Source organism: Durio zibethinus, chromosome 2, assembly GCF_047325235.1.
Source record: "Durio zibethinus cultivar Kanyao isolate XHJ-2024 chromosome 2, ASM4732523v1, whole genome shotgun sequence".
Taxonomy (NCBI): Eukaryota; Viridiplantae; Streptophyta; class Magnoliopsida; order Malvales; family Malvaceae; genus Durio; species Durio zibethinus.
Window position 1 is genome coordinate 2,866,384 of NC_143163.1, and position 25,630 is coordinate 2,892,013.

The 25,630-nt window shown below is 34.0% G+C and overlaps 3 protein-coding genes and 1 pseudogene across 4 annotated transcripts; 2 read left to right on the forward strand and 2 right to left on the reverse strand.

Moving 5' to 3' along the window:
* The first annotated feature begins 27 nt into the window (after positions 1 to 27).
* On the forward strand, positions 28 to 3,748 carry LOC111308783 (transcription initiation factor TFIID subunit 14b-like). 2 transcript variants are annotated; one of them, XM_022907379.2, is made up of 6 exons: positions 28 to 538; positions 917 to 996; positions 1,108 to 1,329; positions 1,981 to 2,168; positions 2,240 to 2,361; positions 3,422 to 3,748. In XM_022907379.2, the coding sequence occupies exons 1-6, from the start codon at positions 425 to 427 to the stop codon at positions 3,506 to 3,508; spliced, it is 813 nt and encodes a 270-aa protein (XP_022763114.1). In that variant the 5' UTR covers positions 28 to 424; the 3' UTR covers positions 3,509 to 3,748. The 2 variants fall into 2 exon arrangements, with proteins under 2 accessions (XP_022763114.1, XP_022763116.1); XM_022907381.2 differs by having other exon boundaries at positions 2,252 to 2,361.
* Positions 3,749 to 7,910: 4,162 nt separating this feature from the next.
* On the forward strand, positions 7,911 to 8,743 carry LOC111308786 (auxin-responsive protein SAUR50-like). Its single transcript, XM_022907386.2, has one exon. The coding sequence runs from the start codon at positions 8,061 to 8,063 to the stop codon at positions 8,373 to 8,375; it is 315 nt and encodes a 104-aa protein (XP_022763121.1). The 5' UTR covers positions 7,911 to 8,060; the 3' UTR covers positions 8,376 to 8,743.
* A 9,079-nt stretch (positions 8,744 to 17,822) lies between these two features.
* LOC111308784 (protein SMALL AUXIN UP-REGULATED RNA 12 pseudogene) lies at positions 17,823 to 18,724 on the reverse strand (annotated as a pseudogene).
* Positions 18,725 to 22,387: 3,663 nt separating this feature from the next.
* Positions 22,388 to 25,532, reverse strand: LOC111308018 (uncharacterized). Its single transcript, XM_022906382.2, has one exon. The coding sequence runs from the start codon at positions 25,231 to 25,233 to the stop codon at positions 22,609 to 22,611; it is 2,625 nt and encodes an 874-aa protein (XP_022762117.2). The 5' UTR covers positions 25,234 to 25,532; the 3' UTR covers positions 22,388 to 22,608.
* Between the last annotated feature and the right edge of the window lie 98 nt (positions 25,533 to 25,630).

Sequence of the window (25,630 nt, forward strand, 5' to 3'; positions counted from 1 at the left end):
TGATGCTAAGCTAAGGGCAGTCAGTACTTCTGTGCTTGTATGGTTTAACAAAATCTGTTGTCGTAACAGATGTAATTTAAGCAAGGGATGATCCGACAAAATTAACGGGAAAAGGAAGCGGAATATAATATTTAGTAGTGAATGCATTACTCAAATAAGCCAATCCTAGGGCCGAAAACATTAAAATTAAGGGCTTTTTTGTCATTCAATATTGTAAACTATTCTGGTTTGACATTACTTGTCGCTCTCTTATTGGTTAATACAATAACAGTTGTAGAAACCTATCTTACGCAATCAACTCCTCGAACCCTAATTCCTTGCAATTGCAAACCAGACCCTGTACTGCAGGAGAACGAAAAACCCTAATTTTCTTCGAATCGAACCTTCATTTCTTACAAGTTTGAGCCTAATTTTCTCACATGATATGATAAATAGTTCATCGTCGAAAAAGCACGGTACGGATCAGCAGGAGATAAGCGGGCCCACGGCCAAATCACAGCGAGCACAAATGGGCAAACCGGAAGAGAGTGAAAATAAGGTAATGTTGAAGATTTCAATATAAATTTGGACAATCACCTGCTTCTCAAATCACCGAAATATCATAACCCAATAAGCCAAAAAACTGGCTTTTGTCATTTCAAAACAGTTTCTTTAGAACTCTGTTTTCAAATTGCTCTGTTTCAGCTATTTGAATGGTGTTTAATTGAATTTTGTAGCTACAATTTGTCTTCATTTCAGATTTGGAGTTTTTCCCATTGTTTCAGTAATCAAATGATGTTACCTATAAAATAAAATTAGTTTTTCAACCTGAATGCACTATACTATAAAACTATGTTCTGAAGTTTTATTATTATAGCATTAAAACAAAGTTGTTTAAGGAATATTTTATTGTCTTTTTTTATGAGTCTTTGTGCAGAAGAGGCTCAAAGATGTTGAAATAAGTGTTCCTATTGTGTTTGGTAACGCTGCATTTTGGCTTGGTAAAAAGGCAAGCGAGTGAGTATTTTCTAAACACTTAAAAACTATTAGAACTTCAGTTTGCTCTTTGGTTTGTTATTTACACGTTTCGATATACGTTTGGTTTGTGTTTTTGAATGCTTAATTCAGTTATCAATCTCATAAATGGACTGTATATGTTCGCGGGGCAACAAATGAGGATCTCAGTGTGGTGGTAAAGCGGGCTGTTTTTCAGTTGCATTCCAGTTTCAATAACCCTACAAGAGTGGTGGAGTCTGCTCCATTTGAGTTATCAGAATCTGGGTGGGGTGAATTTGAGATTGCAATTACACTTTACTTCCATAGCGATGTTTGTGAGAAGCCCTTGAACCTGTGAGTTGTTTGCCTTTTAATCTGGTTTTTAATTTAATTGGGGTGTTTCAGAAATAACATAAATGTAGGCCAAATAAGGTCATTGTTCAATTACGACATTGGTAAAAATCGGTATATCAAAGTTTAAAATGTGTAGAAGAAAAATAATACAAATATGTTGGATTAGAAATGACTTCTGCTTGTTATAGTCTTTGATGTAAATAAGGATACCTTGCTTCCGCTGTTTCGTGTTAGCATGAAAGATTACACTCTATCTTTAATGTGTATCAGATGGTAAATCAAGTGTCGAAAATAAATGAATTTCATTTTATGAGGTATAACTATGAGATATATGAATTACTTGCCGTATGTCATCTTTTTATTGTCATTTAATTTCTTAAAAAATTTTATTGGTATCAAACTGAAACATTTGAAGTAGTCAACAGATACAATGTTCTAACTTTGACCAATCAAATGTTGGATTTTCTGATCTTTTTTTTTTCTTCTCGAACTGAAGATATTTAGTGATTATAGGAGTTTTCTAACAACGGTTCATTTTTTAACTGACTCAACTCTCATGATTAAAACGTCATATCATTTGCTCTATCGGTTGAAACCAAAAATCTATACTAAGCCTCAAGATCAAATATTAATTTTAAAATTTGTTCTCAGATTTCATCATTTGAAGTTATACCCAGAAGATGAATCTGGCCCTATGTCAACTAAGAAACCTGTTGTTGTGGAATTCTACGATGAGATTGTGTTCACAGAACCGTCAGAGAGTTTTTTAGCTCGCGTGCAGAATCATCCGGCTGTTACCTTCCCCAGATTACCAGCTGGTTTTACATTACCTCCCCCTGGTATATACCTAAGCATTATTCTGGGTAATGCTTTTGGATAATGAGCATACTTCTAATTAAATTGCTTGCAGTACCAATTGAAGATGAAAGCAAAAGGAATAGAGGTGACACTAAGGACCATCCACTAAGCCAGTGGTTCTTGAATTTCTCAGAAGCAGATGAGCTATTACAACTTGCGGCTGCACGTCAGCAGGTAAGCAAGAATGTTGTGCTTCACATCCCATAACTAACTGTTCAAGTATGGCCAGTGCATACGATTTTCATGGCATTAGTTTTGGCTTCTTGGCACTCTTCCTAACTATAGTAGAGAAAGTTTTTAGTAACTTGGAAATGATGACAGTTCCTTTAGCTTTGGGTAGATTCTAATTTCCTTATTTTGGCATCAGGAAGGAGTAAAGTGATGGAAAATGTTAAGAAAATGAGAGATAGTCGTTAAATTGAAACTGCATCAAGGAGTTAGTAGGACCAATGAGGCATTAAATTGAAACTACAAAACGGGATTCATTTTTGAAATAGAACAATTGCAGTCACCCGGTTTTGCTGACAGTGCCAGTGCCATGTAGTGTACTAAACTTAGTTATTTCATCACTTTGTTTGGTAAAATGGCTTTTGATCATGTTGACTTCTTTTCTAAAAATGCAACTGAATTGTTTCTTATTGACGTATTGTACTTCAAAAAGACTTCCATTTTGGCTGTAAAATTTTATCTGTTGTGAGGCCTTGGCTAAACCCTTTTTGAAGGAGGGGCTATAAGTTAATTATGCTTAAAATGTACACTTTTTCCGGACTTTTTTCCTGTTAGTAAGAAAAAAATACAACTTGAATTGTATAGCTTTTACTTTTATCATTAGCAAGCATATAATGCAAAAAGATAACTTCTTCCAACAATCTCGAACTGTTTCCCAACGATTCAAGGATTAAACTTCCGCCCCTGCATTTTCATGTGCAGTGCTTTCTAATACTCGACTATTGCGGGGTTTGTCAAAAAAGAAAAACTATTTATTTGCTTTTCTTTTTTACTGGCCAGTATATTGCTGGGTTTTGTTGGGTTTTATGCCCAGCATTTTGCACTTCGTAGGATGAGTTTATATTTGTGGAATGTGAATCATTAAACTCTTTACTTTTTCAGCATCCACAGTCAGAGTTTGTTTTTTCTCAGACTTGTTCAACGACATCTTTTCAAAATGGATTATTTCATTGTTACACAGATGCCAACAAATTTAAATATTTCAACATTTTAATCATATTTGTAGGTACAAGCTCATATTGCTAAGCTCCGACGACAGATTAGCATGATTGACGGGCAGAATCAACAGTTGAAACCTCCCTCTGACCAGTGAATTTATACTAGTCCTGGAAATTTTGAGACTTGCACTTCAGTTCAAATCGGTTTTGCGGCAAAGGCACATGATATCATAGTAACTGTACTATGTCTTTTCTAGACTTTGCAGAGTTTTGTCTATTTCTTTTTTTTTTTTTCTTTTTCATGGCTTTTGAGCTCTGGACTTATAAATGAAAGGCAAAAAGAATAGTTGTACTATTTCTTTCTTTAATGGAAGGTAATTTTGTTGACCTAAAAATGCCAGTTTCTGCTGAGTTGAGTGCTCTCAGAAGCTCTTTAGATGTACAAGTATACGCTACCAGAAACCAAAAATTATGCAGGGGAATCGGAACTTGTGTTGAAATCAGGAGGATGACTGTTCTTTCTCTTTTTAATGGCTAAAAAGGTAATATAGTCATCTTCCTTTTATTAACTGCCTGGATTTCTGCTTTTGTTTGGGCCAGAGTGTATGGCTAATGAGTCTCTATGGTTCTACTACTAGTATATCAGTTTTTTGCTGGATGGATCAAACTTTTTGATGATAGTATCATTTTCATCCTGTATTTGATAGGTTACAATTTCGTTTGAATGTTTTACTCTTAACATGGCATATTTTGGCTTCCAAACTTGTATCATTATTTTCCCAAAGTGCATGACTTCTCGTATTGGAGTGTCCCCTCCAGGTACTTCAATCAGTCCTTTCGATGTTCTTAAGTCAAGGTTGTAAATGGAAATGGGGTCATCAACTCTAGCGTTTAGATGGGTCGTGTCTTTGCTGTCAATGTCATTTCAATATGATTCCATTGTCATTATCCTCTTGGATTTGCAAATATCAGGCACAGATATTTTAGGGTCTAGTTACATAAAAAAATTTATATTTTTTTAATTATTAATTTTAATAAATTTAAACAATAAAAGAAATAAATAAATAAATTTTAATTCCATCTTTAAAATTTATTAAAATTTACAAGTGAAAAAATATAAAATTAAAAAATCCTACGTTAATGTAACTTGATTTCTTTATATATATATATATATATATATATTATATTCCTTAAATCTCAAAAATCTTCTAAATTTGTTATAGTGGGTTCAAACCGAGCAATTTGCAGAGACCTTCCTTGTCTAGGCTTCTTATACTCAAGGTATGTTTACTCATGTTTGTTCCATTGGTCGTTTGAGCTGTTAATAATGATAAAGTCCTTAATTACAACCCCTACCTGATTGATTATAATATCACTCTTCATCTTTTATGTAATTTTTAGATGATTTTCCCTACATCATTTTGATAATTTGATAATTTATATATTTATATTATATTTATTTTATATAAAAATATATTGCATCAAATTATATGAACACATCAAATAAAAAATTTTATTTTTTTATCAAATCTATATATTATGTTAAAACTTTAGACTGTATAACTTTAATATTTTTTATATTACTTTTATATCATATCATTATAATCTATTTTAAATTATCGCATATACATGAGCAAAATTATTTTCACTTAGATGTCATTTCTGTCATATGATTAAGGACTATATATGTGAACATAGACTATCAATCTTTTGTTAATATTTCTGACAAATATGTGTTTTCCCATTACCAAATTTTGGTTTGTTGTGCATGAAATAATCTTGAGGATGTTGATATATACAATTGGAATACAGGTACTGATGTAGATAATGGTGTACAATGATTTTTTTTCAAAGAGGCTTCGCGGTCAAGTATTTGGAAAGGTTGTAGGAATTTAAATTTGAACTTTAAATTTATTAAAATAAAAAAAATTATATAAACCAACTACTAATATCAGTTAATCAGTTAAGTAGTAAAAGCAGCTGGTAGAAAGGACAAAACATGACTCAGGGAACTGATGACTTTTACAAATTTGAGAGACTGATAAAAGATTCCAAGAGGGTAGTTTACAGTTTTGAGTGATGGTTGGGCTAAAAAAAATGTGTTTGCGGTTTGAAGCAGTTGGTGAATGACCTCAGAGGACCTTACTAAGTTGTCTTTACAGAGCTTGGGGGGGCAAGAGTAACATGGCCTTCATGTGCTCAACAAAAGGCAAAGTCTTTTTCAACTGTGAAAGAAAAAAATATGCCTCTCTCTCTCTCTCTCTCTCTCAGCCTCTCCTGGCTTAACAGGGCACCGTATTTCGGTGAGCAATGGTGGGCCTTTCCCGTCATAGATTTTTTTTTCATCTATTTCTCTCCCACCCAATCTCATTCCCAGAACATGCAAGTGTGTATTTCACAGATGGTGACCTATGGGGTAATTTTTTATGCCTGTTTTTGTCCTTGTTTTAGCCGTAAATCATGCATTCAATCTCTCACCTGTCAACATAAAAGTAAAACAACTTTCACTCACTTTTCTGGATCTCAAAGAATAATGCCATTGGTAGTAGTTGATCAACTTTTTAAGATTAAGGAAGATGTGGCTATAGATTCGGATTAAGTTGAGGAATGAACTGTCTGTTACATTTAAATGGAATCCTTTAAGACCTTTAAACCAATGTACTTATGTTTGTGTTTGTTGGGGTTATTAATTATAATTTGTTTTGTAATGAACAAAAAGAGAAGACAGATGAATGCAGGACATTGTCGTATCAGACATTAGATCTAGCCTTTTTGGATCACTTTCTGAGCCTTAGAACATGGAGATACGACTTTTTCGAAATAGAAAACCAGGACAGGAAGATATCAGTGGTGCACATTTGTAGTGGAGATTTCAGCTGGACCACATGCATGCAAACCCATCTGCCCTTGGGACATTCTTTCCCAGCAGCCAACACTGCTCTAATGGATAATCGAATTATAACCCAAAAAAAAACAAAACCATAATTTCTTTTCTTGCTCATTTTATATTCACAATGAACCCTTGCATTTTTTTGAAGTTTGAGCAGCAGCAGCAACCAATTTGATTAAGACTCAACGGCCAACTTGAGAGGTAACCGACAATTCAGTTCAGAAAAATATCATTGCTAATATTTTTCTCATCCTTTTCCATCAAACGGTTAGAGAAGGAACTACTATAACAAAGTAAAGTCATTTGCTTCTCTTGGAAAGTCTTTATTGCCTTAGCCTCAATAATTCATTGCCATTAGAAACATAATGAGACCATTAAAGCATGAAGATTGAGGGACAATTACACAGTTTGGTGTTGGACTATTGGTGATGGAATAAACTAGATCACTCATATTCAAGCAGAATATTAAACAGTATAGGATGGAGAATACTCGGGTAGTCCTATAGTTCAAGGTCCTCAAGGATCTTTCTTCACATTTAATTCCTTTTTTTTTTTTGGTTTAAGCAATTTAAGGCTGTAATAAATAATGCCAGAAGAGGCAGATGTTAGAGAGGGGGGTTTTTATGTCCTGGTCTGGCTCAATTTGCAATTCCGGATGAAATATGACTAACTGAACTGAGTAATAGCCATGTAAAAAACCAATGCAACTATGGTCAAAACCTGCAAATCTAGCTGTAAAAAACACATGGGTTTCTGCAAAAAAAAAAAAAATACTGCAGTGAAGAAATGTTGTTTTTTTCTGCATGACAGACTACAGAATCACAAGCCAAAACAATTAGAAAAATCCAAACCAACAAAACTGCTGTACCCTCCAGTACACTAATTATCGGTCCGTGATTTCAGGTAGAGAGAGACAGGGAGATGATATTGCTTAGCAATTAATAAAACACAATAAGACAGATTACACATTAGGGCGCATAGCCTTTTTTTCATCAAGTAAACTTTTTGAAAAGAAGGGTCTAAAACTTGGTAGGGTGTCCTTTAGAGTAACCTCATTTCAACAAGTCTTGTCCTTTCAAAAGATGAAAAACAACCAGGAAATATAAATTTTCACCTAGGATGTGATCGTAAGAGAATCTAATCTTTGAAATGAACATTATACTATACTGTTGAGATGGGCCAGAGTACTACTTAGCAAATTGACTATGTTACTTGAACTTCTTTTTTTTTTTTTTTGAATTCATGTATCTATTCACTTACCCGTGTACACGTACTTATAATTAACCGAGTGTTTTGTCTCCCACAGCCATTGTGATTACATGATACAAGGGGCCAAAAAAGTATAGATCTGCATCAGAGAATGGCAACGTAAATAGCTACTGCTATCAACTTGTAAAGGGCAAAGATGGGGAAAGAGGGAGAAAATTTTGAAGATTAATTACAACATTAGAACTAGCTAAAGCCCTAGATAGGAGAGGGGGGGGGGGGAAGGGAGGGTCCATGTCATTAGGAGGGCCAACAAAGGGTAGAAATCCAAATGGAGTTTGGCTCCCACCATGCCCTTTGCACATATAACACATACCCCAAAGCGCCCATGGTTTGTCCTTTTAGCTTTGCCCCCACATGACCCCTTTCTCTCCTTCCAACTGATCTCTTCATAGATAAATACCCCCCCATCTCCCCTTCTCAATCCCACCCATATCACTCCCTCTCACTTCTTCTACTTCACTGTCTTATCTCCTCTCTAAATCTCCTCCTTTCCCTTTGCTTCAAACCACCAACAAAAAGCCTATTATTTTTCAGTCTCACCAGCAACAATGGCAATTAGAAAATCATCCAAACTGCCTCAAACCGCAATTCTCAAGCAAATTCTCAAGAGATGTTCAAGCTTAGGCAAGAAACATGGGTATGACGAAGATGGTCTCCCTCTTGACGTACCAAAAGGTCACTTTGCCGTTTATGTTGGTGAAAACAGAAGCAGATACATTGTCCCGATCTCATTCTTGACTCACCCTGAATTCCAATGCTTGCTTCGACGAGCTGAGGAAGAGTTTGGGTTTGACCACGATATGGGCCTTACAATCCCTTGTGAAGAAGTTGTTTTTCGCTCTCTCACATCTATGCTTAGATGAAAAATGGAACAGAAAGGCTGTGAAGTGAAGGGGTTTGCCTTGGAGAAAGATGGCCAAGAGAAGCACAGCAGCATTGTATAGCCAGCCTTCTCTTTTTTTAACATCATTCTTCATTGTGATTCTTGGTCCCTTCTTTTTTTTCATTTTTGGTTTTTTCTACTATTTCGAACCCATTAATTTGGGTTTTTTTTATGTTTAATTAGTTACTAGTGACTCTAACTTAGACCCAAGAATTATAAAATTTTCTGGGTTAGATCATTTATATAAAGTTTGTTTCCTCACAGATTGTGTGGATTGTCACACAACTGTGAGAGAAGTTGAATGTTAAGGAAATCAAGGGTATATAACTTCACAAGTTCCATCTCTCACTTCTTTTCTTCTATCTCTCCCTCTCTCTCTCTCACACTGGTTAATTCCATGCATATTATGAAATCAATATCAATAATTTTGCTAGCTTTGCTTGGAAAAACAGAAACCTGGATCCTTAGTCAAATCAAGCGAAGGACATGTAAGAAAAACGTTAGAATGTGCATCCACAGCAACATTGGTTGTCAGAGAATGTGGGGTACCTAAGAAAGTACGGACCACAAGGTTTCTTTGTCCAAGTTTTGAAATTAATGTACCTAATAAGAATTATAAATGTTCTTGTTGTTGGGTCTTTTTTTTTTTCCTTTCATGGTAAGTGAGTAAAAATTGGAAGCTTAAAATTAGGAAAGGAACATGGCTTTTGAATCAAGTTAATGTGATAACACCGACATACTCTAAACAAAGTGGAGTACCATCTTAAGGAGAATAATTTTGCCAATCATGACTAATATACATTTTGAGTCAGACAGAATAATAATTTTTCACCTTGTTTCGTGTCATTCTCAATGGTTTCATTCTTTTATTTTTCTTTGAACCCCAAAAATGTGATTGAAGACAGTGTTGTCTACAAATATAGCGAGAGAGTCCCACTGGCCGCAAACTGCAATTGCATGGTTTCAACACCAAGAAAAAAGAGTGAAAAAAGAAGGAGGGAGAAGAGAACTGATGAGTTAAGCAGCAAAGACAACATTATCCATTTCATTATCAACAGTTAATTGACTACTCCGGTTTAGGGTCTGATCTGATCTGATCTAATTATCCTTCTACATGATTGTTGTTTTGACACATAACTCATACATGACTTGCATAAATCTCTCTTTCTTCTCTCTCCCTCCACTTTGGCAGTGTTTGGCACATAAAGAAAAAGCGGGGAACGCATGCATTGTTATCTGCCTAGATCACCTTTCACATGGACAAAAATTAATTCTCAAAACAAACAGAGTAATATTGTAGTTTGGTGGTATAAGCTCGGGACCATGATTAAACCATTGAGTCGTATTTATTTATATGATCCCTGATTATAACTGTTTTTCTATACATGGACCAACTAGGAAGCAAAGGCTGCCTCCGGTTAGCTGGTCCTCTCTTCTTTTCTTTTAATGCAATCTTTTGCCTCTTTTCCTTCTAGCCACAAAATTCCTACTGACATCCACAGCTCTTCAATATAACTGCTTCAGGCAACTTTCCTCAACCATAAGAATATATCTTCTGCTAAAACAAAATGCATTTGAGAATTTCTTACTTAGAAAAATATCTTTCAAAAGCCACATTTATTGCTTTGCTGTTGATTCATGCCCTGCCCATGCTAGCTCCTTTCCCTCTCTCTCTCATGGGTCTTAGCTGTCCTGATTGAAAATATATAAATAATTAAATTAAAGAATCTTAGACAAATTGTTCTTGTTTCAGATTTATTTGTATCATATATTGGAAGTTCATAGTATTATTTTAAAGAAAAAAATTACCCCAAAGACATACGAACTTGAACTTGAACTATATAAAATTGAAAACCATGGAAACCTGAATGGAAGCTCCAAAGCTAAGTGTACTTCAACCACCTGAAGACCGAAGGTATATTTTGCTTGATAACAAAGCTAGGAATCTGGCTCAGGTACCTCTAGTTTCTTGAAGTCTATAAGCCTGTGATTAGATCTGCAGAGTACTTGCCTAAGTTGATCCCAACACATAAACAAAGAAAGCTATTGTCTCTCATCGTGCTTCACCTTCCTTTGCTTTGGTCCCCATGTATCATACTGTAAATAAAACATCGACTTTATTCTTTTACCCTCTTCATTTTCTAACAAAAAGAATAGAATTACTTCATTTTCATTTGTTAATAAGCACTTAATAATAAAATCCATTCATTTTCTAGGGTTCAATTTGCATTAATCACTGCATGGACGGCATCATGTTTTAGTTAATCAAAATTATTTAAACCCACTTTTGATTAAGATGGGGACAAAATTCACATGCATCAATAGGTTGATTAATGAAAAAGAGGTCATGTCTTTCACATCAATTGCAGAAAATGAGTTGGAAATTTAAATCTGCAGAGATACATAGTCTCCAGTTGGCTGCAATGTTTCTTCTGCAGTTGTCTCCAATGTCCCACCCCACGTTCTACGTAAATTCATGGAAGCAGCCTTTGTCAGTTCAATGTTACCCTCCCATTAAATTCCATTACACCCCCCCCCCCCCCCCCCCCCCCCCATCTCAGAATTCAGAAATACAATCAGGAATTCACCCTTTTCCTTTTTTGTAACTCTCATTTATTTCCACCCCTAACCAGCCAAGCTTATGTCTGGTGGAAAACACGCCATACTTCATACCATCATTTTCTCTCGAACTCCAACATTGCATACGCTGATAGTGGACGAATTGTAAAAAGGCAAAATGCTGACCTCTTGAGCTGTTGCAGGTTATTTTCATGAATACCAAGTACCAACGACCAAACTGCTTAACAAATTAAGGGAGTATTTGAGTGATGATGAAAATATTGAAGGTCGTTCAGCAATCAAATTTAGAAAAAAATTAAAGATTAAACATGCCCCATAAATTATTAAATACATGTCCCAGCTCAGGTTTTTTCTGGCCTCAATATTTGCATATCACTTTCAAGCATGCATCCAACAATAAAAGGGGAGGACATGAATGACATGTTGATTTCTCTTTGCACAAATATATACATGTATCTGGGAACAAGTTGACACAATTTGATAATCATTGTTCGTATTCAGACAAAAGCAAGCTAGCATAAAGCTTTCAGGTTACCTGCATATTTTTACAAGCTCACCTATAGCTTGCTAGCTAGAAAATTTAGTCTGACATCTGAACAAATTAATATTTTGAAGGAATTGATAAATTGAGATGTGAATGATCCTCCAACATTGCATATGCTGATAGTGGACGAATTGTCAAAATGCAAACTGCTGACCTCTTGAGCTGCTGCAGGTTATTTTCATGAATACCAAGTACCAACGACCAAAATGCTTAACAAATTAAGGGGAATTGAAGTGATGATGGCATTGAAGGTCGTTCAGCAATCAAATATAGAAAAAAAATTAAAGATTAAACATGCCCCACAAATTATTAATACCCGTACCAGCTCGGGTTTTTTCCGGCCTCAAACTCAATATTTGCATATCACTTTCCAGCATGCATCCACAGCAAAAGGGAAGGACATTAATGACATGTTGATTTCTCTTTGCACAAATATATACATCTATCTGGGAACAAGTTGACACAATTTGATAATCATTGTTCTTATTCAGACAAATGCAAGCTAGTATAAAACTTTCAGGTTACCTGCATATTTTTACAAGCTCACCTTTAGCTAGCTAGCTAGAAAATTTAGTCTGACATCAGAACAAATTAATATTTTGAAGAAATTGATTAATTGAGATGTGAATGAACCTTTTAACAACGATTCCAAGTAGTAATATATATTTTTACATCTACCCTCTTACATTATTAACATTAATTTTCCTTGGAGATAGATGTGCATGGGTGGGACATCTTGTTGTTATTGCCATTTATATAGCCGATTAATTTACCACCACAGCAGAGAATATGTTGAATATCATTCGGTCCGTATACTCATAATACAGATGCAATGGCCCTCTGTTAACACAATGTGCGATGTTCAGGAAGAGCATGAATCCAAATCCTCAAGAAATATCGAGTTATCATCATCGGATGAGCATTATCTGTAAATTGAGTGTTATGAATCTCATTGGGAGCTTTCACCCTTTTAAATCCTACTTATAGCCAACAAAGAAACCACTGATCAATAAGATTACGTTCAATAAAAAAAGGTCGCAGTCATGAAAAAAGAAACGAAAAGAAAAAGATTGTTACAAAGTCCCTTTTTAGGCATTAGAAAGAGATTAATATTCCATGCAACAGATAGTTTAATGCTTTTGTTTTTTGTTTTCGTCATTGTTAATGTTGTTATTTTCAAATTATACGCCGTTGTCTTTTCTTTGTAAGGAGAACCACTGGTTAGGAGTTCATTTTGGGGAAGACATGTTGGGCTCAAAAAATATATATTTCAAGATATTATGAGCAGCCATTGTCGGACCGACAGTGGGGTTATCTAATATTTGGTTGTTTCATTTTCAAAATTTTCATCACATCTTTCGGATCTTCTCTTCTCTTCTCCACACAATTTCATAATTAAAACTCAAATCTACGAATGCATGCATCATCATGTCACCAAGGAAGAGAAGAAATAAACTTGTCTTTTCCTCTATCATTAACCAAGCCTTGGTTTCTCCCTTTGATACGTCTTTTTTTATTTAAAAATGATCATAATCAGAAGATAAGTACTAAAATTTAAACCGTAAACATGTTAAATATCAATTTTTAAAATTTAATGCATGAACCGAGGTAAATCATATCAGTCGAATTCAATTATAAATTCTTTGATACTTTCGTTATTGATCCATTTTATTTATATTCACTCTTCGTACTTGAAATATTATTATAGGTAATTTATATATGGTTAATGGCTCACGTGATTTTGTTTCCTTTTCTTTTTTAAGGTATCAAGGGCTTAAGGCCGAAAGAGATCATAAACGTTCATTTATAGCATAGATCTTAACTCTAGCTAGGAAGATAAAAATTGTTCAGCCAATTATAATTGATGTATATGTTTTGCTCCTACAAATTCAATCATTCCCATGTAATCTATGGACATTTGATATATCCTATACATATATAGAACTGCAAATTTTTTTTTTTTTTGAGGGGGTGGAATGTCCAAATTGTCCCTTGTTGCTTAAATGCTATTGATGATGATAGCTTTGGTAAGGTCTCAATCTCTATTATTCACACAACTCGGACGCATGCATTTGAGGGTAGATGGATGAAACATTTAGTCGGTTCATGATAATTATCCCATGTGCTTGAAATCATGCAGCAGCTAATGCTTTAATATTTAATTTAGTGCTTGGTGCATGGTCCGATTACTTGAAAAAAAATAATTCAACAGTCCAATTTTTTTTTTTAAAAAAAAAAGGTAAAACAGATTAGTACTCCTAAAAATAGTATTTCAACAGTATAAAAATGAAAATAACAATGGATTAAAAGGCTTTAATTAGATTAGATATGGTAAACTAACAATCGTTTGCTATGGATTTAGCCATCCTCTTTCTTTTGGGCTTGGATTTTGATCCAACATTAACAACTAACAAGTTAATTTTCTTCTGAATGTATAAAATATGTATACGAACCTTTTGAAGATTGACAATATTGTATTTTATTGAATAATGCTATTTAGTGATTATTTTATTTTTTGATTAAACTCAAATGGTAAAAGATAACAAATAATTATTTTTTATCTTTTAAATTATGATTAAAGTTTGACTTTAAAATTTTTATTTTTGAAATCGATTTTAATATTATTTAATTAATAAATCATTCGTAATAGATAACTATTTTATGAATTAGTCATACTTTCATATTAAAAGATATTTTAAAATTTTTTATTATTAATTTATTAAAAAATGTTTTATTATTTAGTTTTAAATTTTGAGTGATATCGAAGAAAAATAAATCCCACAAGTTGTATGAGGGGGCAACATCATGTTCTTTACCACTTTAACCAAAACTGTCTCATACTTATCCCAAAGGAAGGGACAAAATTGTCTTATTAAAATATTTTATAGGTACGAATCTGTACTGAATGGTGATTGTCATTCTTTGTCAAAAAATATGCTTTTTTTTATCAGAGCAATTCACAAACTCACCTCCGTTCACCTTTGGAAAAGCTACAGTTAAAAGGTTTGCGTTACTCTAAGTGGGCTGTTATATATCTCTTTGTCCCCAGCCAGTTATATCAGCATTACTTCTGCTGCGGATGATAAGCACGTGATTTGTACCCCACGGATCGTTAACCAGTGGCAACTGGGAAATTTGACGTACGATAGTATGTATGAATGTATGGGTACGTAGACCCATCATGACGTTAGTATCATGCATGCATGACATTTACCATGCATGCAATCATTTAAGGATAATTTTGTACCACGTACCGTATATTTTCATATCAAATTTACCTAATCAGATAATAAAAATTTCTCTAATGGTGTTAAAAACACAATTGATGCAGTAATGGGTTTAGAATTTTTTTAGGGATACCTAATTATAATAGATACATATAAAATTATTCAAGAAAAAAATTTTAATTTTATTGTTTTTTGTGATAGGAAAGCTCTATGTAATTAACTAATTATAAACATGGAGGATCGAAAAGACTTTGAAAAGCATGTTTGAAAGGAATTAAAGGGCCTTGGGAATGGGGCATATGATAAAAGTTGCAGATGTGGATCCCTAGGCGGCATGCTAGAGAAGGCAGACCCCATCTAAATCTTTGAGAAGTCTTTATGTGTACAACCTTATCCCATCAAAACTTAGCTGGTCACTGGCCTAATCGCCCAATCCTAACTCATCCTTGACGCAACACTTCCAACCAACTACTGAGAAAATTCAGTGATTATGACAGACCACAGATTCAGTTCCATCATAACCAACATTGGACCCCATAGCTGTCCATGATCCATCCATGCTTTGAGCAGCTGCTAAACCAGTTATCCATAGTAACTTATCTCAATCTCTTTCCATAAAAATGGTGCATCCCATTTTCAAAAAGAACTGTTCATTCTGTTTTAATGCAAACTATAGAGATAGATTATAGGTTGAGCCAGCTGGGACCTAAACCTTCAAGGTCCAAGCTTCTTTCTTTTCTGCATTTTGGTTTTTCCTCTTTTTGATTGATATTCATATAGGCAGAATAAATGAGAGAATATTTCTTGTGAGGTTAACCGGAAACATGGTCAGACCTTCACAGGAGCCTATGCACAAAACAAAATAATAATAAAAAAAGAAGACAGAAACAATAAGCTGAGTGATGACTACCTCTTGTTGTATTGCATTATGAAAATTTTCTGTTTCAGCAATCAATATGGTCAAATGGCAAATGCCCTTCATACACTTCTCTGAATGGTTTCTATAATTAAATTTAGACATTTTTTACTTCCCTGGATCAGGAAGTAAACAATCTTTCTTCTTTTACTTTACTCCACTTACCTCTCCATCATGAAAATCTGGACATTTTTAGAAATTCATACCTTTGATTCAATAATCGATGCATGATTTAGTAAATTTTTAATTTTTTAAATAAAAAAACTCTGATATTAGTACTAAAAAATCTTAATTTATGGTTTGAGGACACAATTAAATAAACTTAATAAAAATATTCTATTTGACATTGGGTATTAAAATAACTTCAATATTATTATACTATTTGGGCATGGTACAATTTGAAGGGAAAATAAATTTGGGCTCAGGCGCTTAATTCATGCCCACGATCGACTAAATGGGCTCCTATGATTTGATTCTCCTCCTCACCTACAGACCAAACAAGACTTCTAAACGACCTTTGAATTCAACAATTGCTGAATATTTTTCTTTTCATCTTTTGGGATAGGGGCTTATGGCATTCTAAACTCAACTTTGATTAAAAATATTATAAGTTAACAATTGCTCGGTTGAGTTTTAAGTTAAACCTGATTGATGGCATTTTAGTTTCTTGTTAAGTATATATCCACATGGCCAACTTTTTTAATTATTTTTTAAATATTTTTTCTATACTTTAAAAGCATATAATCATTCTGTTAATTCTGTTTATAAAATTTAAAAACTCTATTATTAATTAATATAACAATTTTCCATATCATATATTTAATTAATATACAAAAATAAGTTATGAATCTAATTACGTAGCAAAATTTTCGTCATCTTCGTCTTATTAATTTTGTTAATTTCAGATATTGTCATTATTTAATTGAAATTATCTTAAGTATGATTTTATCAATGGGAATGGAATCTTATCAATTGTCACCTTCTTTAAACGAATTTTAAATGACAATAACATTGACAAATGTTTTAATCATCTAAAAGGCTAAAACATTATCCCAATTCAATCAACTGACGGATATGGTTTGATAAGGAAAAGCTCGCATATGATTTGTGGTTGCGAGAATATGGAAGTTCCTTAATAAAGCAGCTTTCATTTTTATTTGGAAAAAGATTACCCTTATGAACACTTGGAATGTCTTTTCTTTCTTGGTTGACAAAGATTTGATTAAAATTTAAAAAAAAAAAAAAAAAAGTTTGAGTTGGGAGATAAACTCAACAGGCGTACATACTTTGATTCAAATGTTCTTTATGATGCATAAAATTTAGATGAATTATACTATGTAAAATAACTTTCTTTTTATCTCATAAATTTTATTCGGGTTCGAAAGTTTGATCTCGTAAATAAATAGATTTTATATGTAAAAACATTATAATGTCCTAGTCATGATCATTTTAATATTTTAACTTTTTCTTTTTTATATTTAATATTATCAAAGATTAAATCTTAATTATTAAAATTAAAATGTTAATACTTTATTAATAAATCACATGATAATTATTAAAAATAAAACCAAAAAAACCAAACCCTTCATTAAAATGAAAAATTGTGGATGCAAAACGTAAACAATATAAATTTAAAATGTAATTCAATTGATTCGTATAATTATTTTTAAGAAATGATATTATCAAATTTAAAGTTTACATTTCAACAAATTATGATCTCTTATACAAAAAAATAAATTTAACAAAATTAATAACTAAGTGATTTATTAATAAAATACTAAATTTTAAATTATGATATTATAAAATATAAAATTTTAAAAAATAACCACCAAAAGAAAGAAGCATTAGTGCCGTGCCAGGATTATAATCAAATTTCTTTTCTTTTTCCTTGGTCTTTCTCTACGCAACTTTCAATAGTGCATTAACCTTATCTTCCCTTACAAAGTTCCACCTATAAGATTACAAAGTAATCTCTGAAATGACAAAAGATTTTTTTATATATTTTTTTCTTCCAACTTCACCTCAAACCTAAAATGATAAACACTTTTTCACTTTTATCATTACATTAAAGTAAAATTTCAACTATCAATTCACATAATAATAATTGTCTCATTTGGCTCTGCTTTCACTTTGCCTCAACCGCCATTGATAAGAATCAAATTTAAACAAAGCATATATGACTGTAATTTTCCATGCTACATTATATGATATGATTGCTCCAAAAAATATATATATGATTAATTACAAATCTTTGAGAAACTATATGTCTCTAAAATTCCTAGAATTAGTGCACTGGATTTACATATGTATATAATCATAACGCTAAAAATTAAAATAGCTTAAAATTTACCCACTAATCATTCAAATAATTAACAACTAATACCTAGATAACTCAGTTTCAAAATATAGCTGTTGGGGCTTCCATCTCGTAACTCAGCTAAACAAGCCAGGAGCTTTTAGTAGACCGATTTACCGGCAACCCCATGAAGCAACGGTTGTGATTCGCTGAAAAACCGGAGTTTATTCTTCAAGCCGACGTGGCAGCATCTCTGAAGATCCTCGAAAGTAGAGAAACGGCCTGAGTTTGATGATGAGTCAGATCGGGACACGACTCGGAGAATTTCTTCGAAGACCGACTCCTCGCATGGGATGGTTAACGGCCCTACGTTGTTGAAGCCGTACTCTTCTTCTGTTTGTACGAGGAGTTTTTTGAAGATTGGGTGGTTAAGGTACGTCGCGCGTACGATGAATCTCTTCAGACTTGTGCCCACGCAGACCGCCACGTGTCCAGCAGGAACATCGGACGGTGTGTGTCTGTTGTTGTTGTTGCTGGCCTTTACGCTTGCCTTCCTTCGCCACTGCTTAAGCATTTGTCGGATTCGGACAATGCGACGAATTTTCTGGCACTTCCCCATCTCATGAGACATTTTTTTCCCAAGAAAGTGACAGCAAAAGAGCAAGAAATATTAGTAGAAAAAGAGAAGATTTTCCGAGAAAGTGAGAGAAAAAGTTAACCGACTGGGAGCGACTTGGTGGTGGCGCGAGTAAATTTTTTCAATTTATGAGTTGAATTTAGGGCGGAGGGAGGTATTATAAGGTCCAGGAATAAAGAATTGCCCTTGGAGTTGGAGATAATTACGAGATTGTGTCTGTTGTTCTGATTGGTGCCATGGCCATGTGACCATATAGTAAGCTAACGTGACTTTAGTTAGTTTTGATGATATTAAAATTAACAAGATGGTGATGGACTAAAATAATTAATTTGTTTATACTTTATACCATATATACAAACTTAGCATTAATTATGATTTAATTTTATATATTAACATGAAAAAAGAAAATATATATAAATAAAATAAATTTTTTTGAGAGATATAAATAAAAGAAATTAAGAATAACAAAAAGGCAACCTAACTTGCAAATTGGAGAAGGGTGGGGGAAATTTCCACACTTGCTTACTTAGAGTAAAGTAAATATCTTAAAGCACATGATTTTCTTTTAGAAGAAGGAATTTTAATTACTTCCTTTTTCCTCCTCAAAATGTAAAACCAAACCAAAATACTTGGCTTTTAAGTTTTGACATTCGAGTCAATCCAAATTAAAATAAAAATTAAACTAAATTAAATCCAAATAATTTTACTTGATTTTAAAGTTTTGGGATTGGACCATTATTTTTGCGTTGACTATTCAAATGAAACATTATTCTTCTTGTTCCTTTTTTGAAATTTTGTTTATAACTATAATGATATGTTTGATAGGATTCTGTTTGTCTTTGAAATGCCAAACCCTATATCATCTCAAAATCTTCCTTGACTGCCCTTCACTTGCTTGCCTTGCTCCCACAACCCGCTCCATATACATAACAATTATTTATATATATATATATATATATATATATATATATTCAATTCCAAACAAGGCACAACATGCAAGTACATGCATGTATCTGTTTCTTTTTCAAATCATATTAACCTAATAGCTTTCCTGGACTAGCTAGGAACATGAACACATCTTTCTAACATTGAATTCAAGGTGGTACTTATGAATTATGGGCAACAACATTTCTCATGCCTCTCAATTTTGATCATTGCTCATCAGTGCTCAACTAACAAGAAAATTTAAAGATCGATGAAAAGGACACAAACAATATATAACATGCACATATTTTGCTGTTTCATGTTTTGTTTGCCACTCCCATGATCTCTTGTCTCCCCCATTATCTTTTTTTTAACACAGCAATCCTGATTAAGATAACAAATTAATGCAAGATTTAGGGAATATATGACGGGACCTGTTTCTTTTTTTTTTTTTTCTCAAATTGATCGGATGGGTTATTTTTGGATCTAAAGATTACTTTAGGGGACAATTACTCAAGTTTCAAGTGATTTTTGCTGTAGCGAAAGCAACTTAGAATTTTATATTAAACTTAAACCTTGAATAACCAGTTCAATTTGGTTAGGGGCACATAAAAAACCAGAACTAAAACCTGACAGGAAGATTATGAGCTGAAGAAAAGGCCAAGTTCTGAGATTTTGTCATATTTTATGGGACCAGTTTTTAAGTTTTAAGAATGGTTTTTTACATAATAAACTAATAAAAATAAGCAAATTTCAAAGCAAGTGTAAAGCAACTAAGTAAACCTAAAGCTCCATGCCTTTGAATAAAGAGAAAACACTTGGTCAAAAGGACTTTGTTCAATCTCTACCATTTGCTGTGGCCAAAAAAAAAAAAAAACCTCAATCATTTGATAAAACCATGCTTCATAATTATTTAGGAGTGCAAATTACCATAAATTACAATGGATGAAACTTTGGATTAATGGGTTTTCATTGCAATGCTTGATTATACATTCTTTATTAATTTATGTTGTAATCTTAATACAATTCTTTTATCTTGCACAAAAATTAACAAATAATATTAACACAATCTTGCATTTATACTTATTTATGGATTGGGTCATATTCAGTTGAATTTTGAAATTTCTTGTCCAAAGCCTGATTTGGTCCATCGAGATTCTATTACGATTAAAAATATTAAAATATCAAAATTTTTATTAATTTTTAATATATTTTTAAAATTAAAAATTAAACAAAAATCATTTTTATTCAATAGACAATGATTTAAACCGAATCTAAGTTTCAAAATTCATATCCAAAACCCAATCAAATCAAACCAAACTCACAAGCTAATGGTAACCGCATTCATAGGGAGGTCTACTTACATTGCTTGTATGATTAAGTATGGGTTAGATCAAGAAGCCGATATTTTATTGAAAACGATAATCTGAAATGATTGATACCAACAAATCATCCCACCCATTTCCATTGGAAGAATCATCTTGTTTAAAGTAACCATCCGGCATTTAATTAATTTATCTGCTAAAATTCTTATTATTAAGTTTGTAGCTTTCATAATTAGCCCCAGTCATGGATTCTCCACCTTTTCTTCCATCTGTAAACCTTCTTTGTGCCTCTTTAAGGTACCGAGTTGGCATTACTTTGTAGAGAGAATAGCTCCATATAAATCATCATACCAACTATTTAAATTCGTCCAAGCCATAGCCTTCTGTTTTCAGGCCCGATCATTCAATAAAAGATTTTTTTTTTCTAAGACTTTTTTATAATCACTTTACGCTTTAATTAATTCGAAATTAAATTAGATCAAATTTTATAAAAAAATAAATAAATTTTTTTAAATTTATTTTTTTTATTTATAAAATTTAAAATCAAATTTTTATTTTTAAAAAAATCAATTTTTTTTATCAATTAATCCAACAAATATCGATCATTCAATAAAAGACTGGAATCTTTAATTATGACTACTAGATTTTTTTTTGTTTAATGTGATGAGATGATTTATTACTGTTTTGTTACTCAGAGTCAAAATCTGACAGAAGGAAACATGACGGGGCGTGCTTCCTGCCATCAACAAGGCATAAAATATGCAGTCTAGTGATTATGTTTGGTTAAAAAGTATAATATATTATTAAAACTAAATTGGATTCTTTGAAAGTTTCCCTTCTTTTTGGTTTGTTCTGATCTCAAGGCACAACCTCAGTTAAAATATAGTTTCCATGGGTTAGAGACATAGCTTGCTGGCTGCTAGGTTGAGTTGCGAGCGCATAATTAATACTTTTTTGTGTACAAAATTGAATGCTCGAGTCTCATAGCCTACTGGATGACAGCCCGTTGCTGCCGCTCTCAAGGTCGAGGCCCTTATTGACCTGTGTCTTTGGATTTGTTGACCGATGGTTGATATATTAGAATGGGTCACTACACTTCAAAGTCCAAACTATTTTGGTCAAGTCATCTTCCCCCCACCACCCCTCGTCCCAATCATCGGGCAAGCTATCTCAACTTAAATGACAACTTTTGAAAGTCCGCAGCCTCCAAAGATGGTGAGATAACAATGATAAATATCTTTTATAATCAGCAAATATGATCCTGAAATTTCCACTGATGGAGAGCATGGATCTTCAATTTCCTAGAAAGCTTCCATGTTACTTGTTAACATTAAAGATTGACAATGTTCAATCAAAGAGACGTTTGCCTGTCACAATTTACATCATATCTCAAAGAAACATGCACAGAATAGCACAAAACATCAAATCTATGATCACTTATTTGATAAGTGACATGATTGAGCACATGAAATAACTTTGAACCCCAAAATATCTCTGGCATTAGAGTAACACGCATCGTTGTGACTAGGTGAAGATCATCAGTTTGTAAAAGCAGCCATAATTTATCCTAATCAACAAAGATAAGCTTTTTTTTAACATATAATGCTCTGCTAAATTAAAGCTTAGCAAGTTCTCGTAACTGTATTTTTGTCAACTTAATCAAACCGACCAAAGAAAATCATATGCATTTAGTCCAACAATAAATTTAAAATAAAATAAGGGAAAATAAGTAAAAGTACATCTTGATGCTAATGGCTAGATTGGCTACTTGCAAGCAGATCTCATTGCTTTTAGCTCTTCAACCAGTTTCTCAAGCCTGCTAATCCGAGCTTCAAGTGTTAATCTGGGTATGTCAACGGCACAGCAACTGCATTCCCCTTCAACACCATTGATGCTTAGCATTTTGTGACTTGGACGTTCTGGATTGCCCTCCTTTGCATCTTTCACTGTTCTTTCTAATTCTGCCATTACAACTTCCTCCTGCACCATCTGTAGCTCTCTCTGATCAGTGAAGGCACCCTCAAAAGTTCCCCTTACTCCTCTAAGCACAGATTCATCCTGCATAACCTTTTCTGCCAATATTGCTAATGGCTCCAAACATTTAACAGCCTCATCATCTGCAACTGTTGATGAAAGACTTTGAGAATGACCTGATGGGTTTCCATCCTCCTCACAATCTTTAGTTCCAATATTTCCACGCTTCTTGCAAGATCTCATCATTTCCGCAATCGTTGGGTTATTATCCTCAGGAGAATGCTCTGCTTCCTTCCCATCAATGTTGGGCATGAAACCAATCGGAACACAGGAATTGCTTCCCTTCTTTCTTTTTACAGTCCGTGGTGGTTTTTTTGTATTCACCAAAGGTAAAGCATGAGAGACAGAGTCGCTGCTACCTTCCTCCTTGTCTTTCATAACCTCTGCTGATTTTTTGGAGCTTTTGACAGAGAATCTAGAAGAGGCAGACACAGGAGTATGTTTCTTCATTCCTTTAGAATTCTGTGCTGATTTTTTCAAACGTTTTTTACTGAAACCAGGAAAAGCAGATTCGTTGTCATCTTTATACTTTCTTTTCAAAGTCTGAGCTGATTCTTTTGAGCTTCCTAAAGGAACAGCGGGAGAAGAAGATTCTTCCTTGGCTTTCTTGTTTCCTTTCAGATTCTTGGCTGATTTCTTTGAGTTCCTTCTACAATAACCAGAAGAAATAGAACCGTCGTTGCCCAGCTGCTTTTCTTCCAAAATCTGGGATACACTCTTTGATTTCTTAAGAGGAAAACAAGAGAGGGAACCGCTAACATTATTAGTCCTGTTGACAATATCTCCTGGTTTCTTTGAGCTCTTCATAGACCAATTAGGAGAAACAGATGGATCATTAGCGTCTATCTTTCCATGGAAACTCTCTATTTTCTGATGAAAGCCACGGCAACCAGAGGAACTTTTCCCTTGTTTCTTTCCTTTAGGCTTCTTTGCTGATTTCTTCAAATCCTTAGCTGTGTCTTTGCTCTCCAACACTGACTGGTTCCACCACTGCAAGTATCGAGCAGAAACACCAGCTTTATAGAGACGAGATGGAATGTATAATTTCACAGCAGTGAGTGATTCACAGTAATTGAGCCAGGCAATTTCAGGAGTCTCATTTGATTGAGGAACAAAACCTGGAATATCCTGATCTATTCCAAATTGCATTGCAACTCGATGTGGAAGGTACTGCTCTACACAGTCAAGTCCCACTAGCTCACTGGCCTTCAAGCATCGAGCAAAGGACTCTAATTCTTTGTCAAGACGTGCAGTGATCGATATACAAACTTCATTCTCTCTATAAAACTTAGGTTGTTTCCAGTTATCAATCTGCAGAGCATAAGGACGCCATTCAAAACTTCCAGAAGCTGACTCGAGAGCTAACCTGACATTCTCAACCTTGCAGCTAACATCATGCCATTGAAACAGCCTTGGCTGACCCTTTTCAATCAAATTTGGTTTTGGTCTTAGCTCTACAAATCTCTCCCAAGCCCAAACCTGAACTAATTGAAATGGTGACCAAATGGTAAGCGTAGACACCTCTTCTTTCCCCAATTTAGTTGAAGCAGTAATTGCATCTTTCAACCAACACAAATCTCTATAAATACTAGCAAGTACAGCAGGTGCTAACGCAAGTCTTGTCCCTCTAGCTAAGTGAACTGCAATAGAGAAAACATGTTCCCTAATTGTTTCATGTGCATTGGTAAAAACATACCTTGAAAGCCAAAAGGCAAGGAATGCTTCATGCTCAAATTCACTGCCAGTGTCCATGAATTTCTGCATCCACAAACGAGGGCAAGCCTTTTTAGCTTTGCTTCTGACAATTTCAATTCTTGCGCTCTTTAAACTCTCTTCTGCTTCTTTCAATTCTTCAGTTTCGATTGGGGTAAACACAGGGGAACCCAGAACAGAGAAACCCCCTAGAATCATGACATCTTCAAGTGTAACACTAACTTCACCCCATGAAAAGATGAAACTTTTGGTCTCACAACACCATTTCTCAGCTAAACCAAGAACCAAATCATTGTTTCTCTTGATCTGGTAAGTTGAATTCATGATGGCTTCATAGATACCAGCTTTCTTCCAAGTTGATTCATGTAAAGCAGCCATCTTCTCAATCCATGTAGACCAACTATTTGCCCTACATCTCCACCCATGAAAACTGATTCTCAAGGGCAGGTTTTTGGGTTCAAAAGAAGGTTGCTCCAGAGAAGAAAGACATTGAGAAGGAAGCTTGGGAAGTCGGTTTTCAAGGGAACTGAAAATGGGTTTGAGAAAATGGGCTGTTCTTGTACAAGGGTTTTGGTTTTGGCCAGTTGGTGAAACCATGAGCTCTTCTCTCACTTCAACCATGGTTGTCTCTGGTTCTTCCATGGTCGAATTTGGATCGAGAATTTGAGTGAAAATAGCGTATTTTAGGAGATAGATAGATGGATTTGGGCTACAGGGTCACGAGATCAAACTCATCTCGAAGACTTGAACATCCGTTTCCAGTGGAATCTTCGTAAAAGGATTGAGATTTTTAAGCCTGGAAGGGTGTTTTGGAGAAATCACGCTTTCAATACACGGGCATGTCAGTCACAGTGTGGAAAAGACCGAAGAAAAGAAAAACCCGTTGTTTCCACGGGATTTCCCGTTCTTTCTCAATGAAATTTCAAATTTTCACCTTTTTTGGTTTACTTGGACGATTTTGTTTAAAAAAATTTTGTGTTGTTATATCTTTGATCATCACTAAGGGTCAATAATTTTCAACGAATTTAACATCGCATGT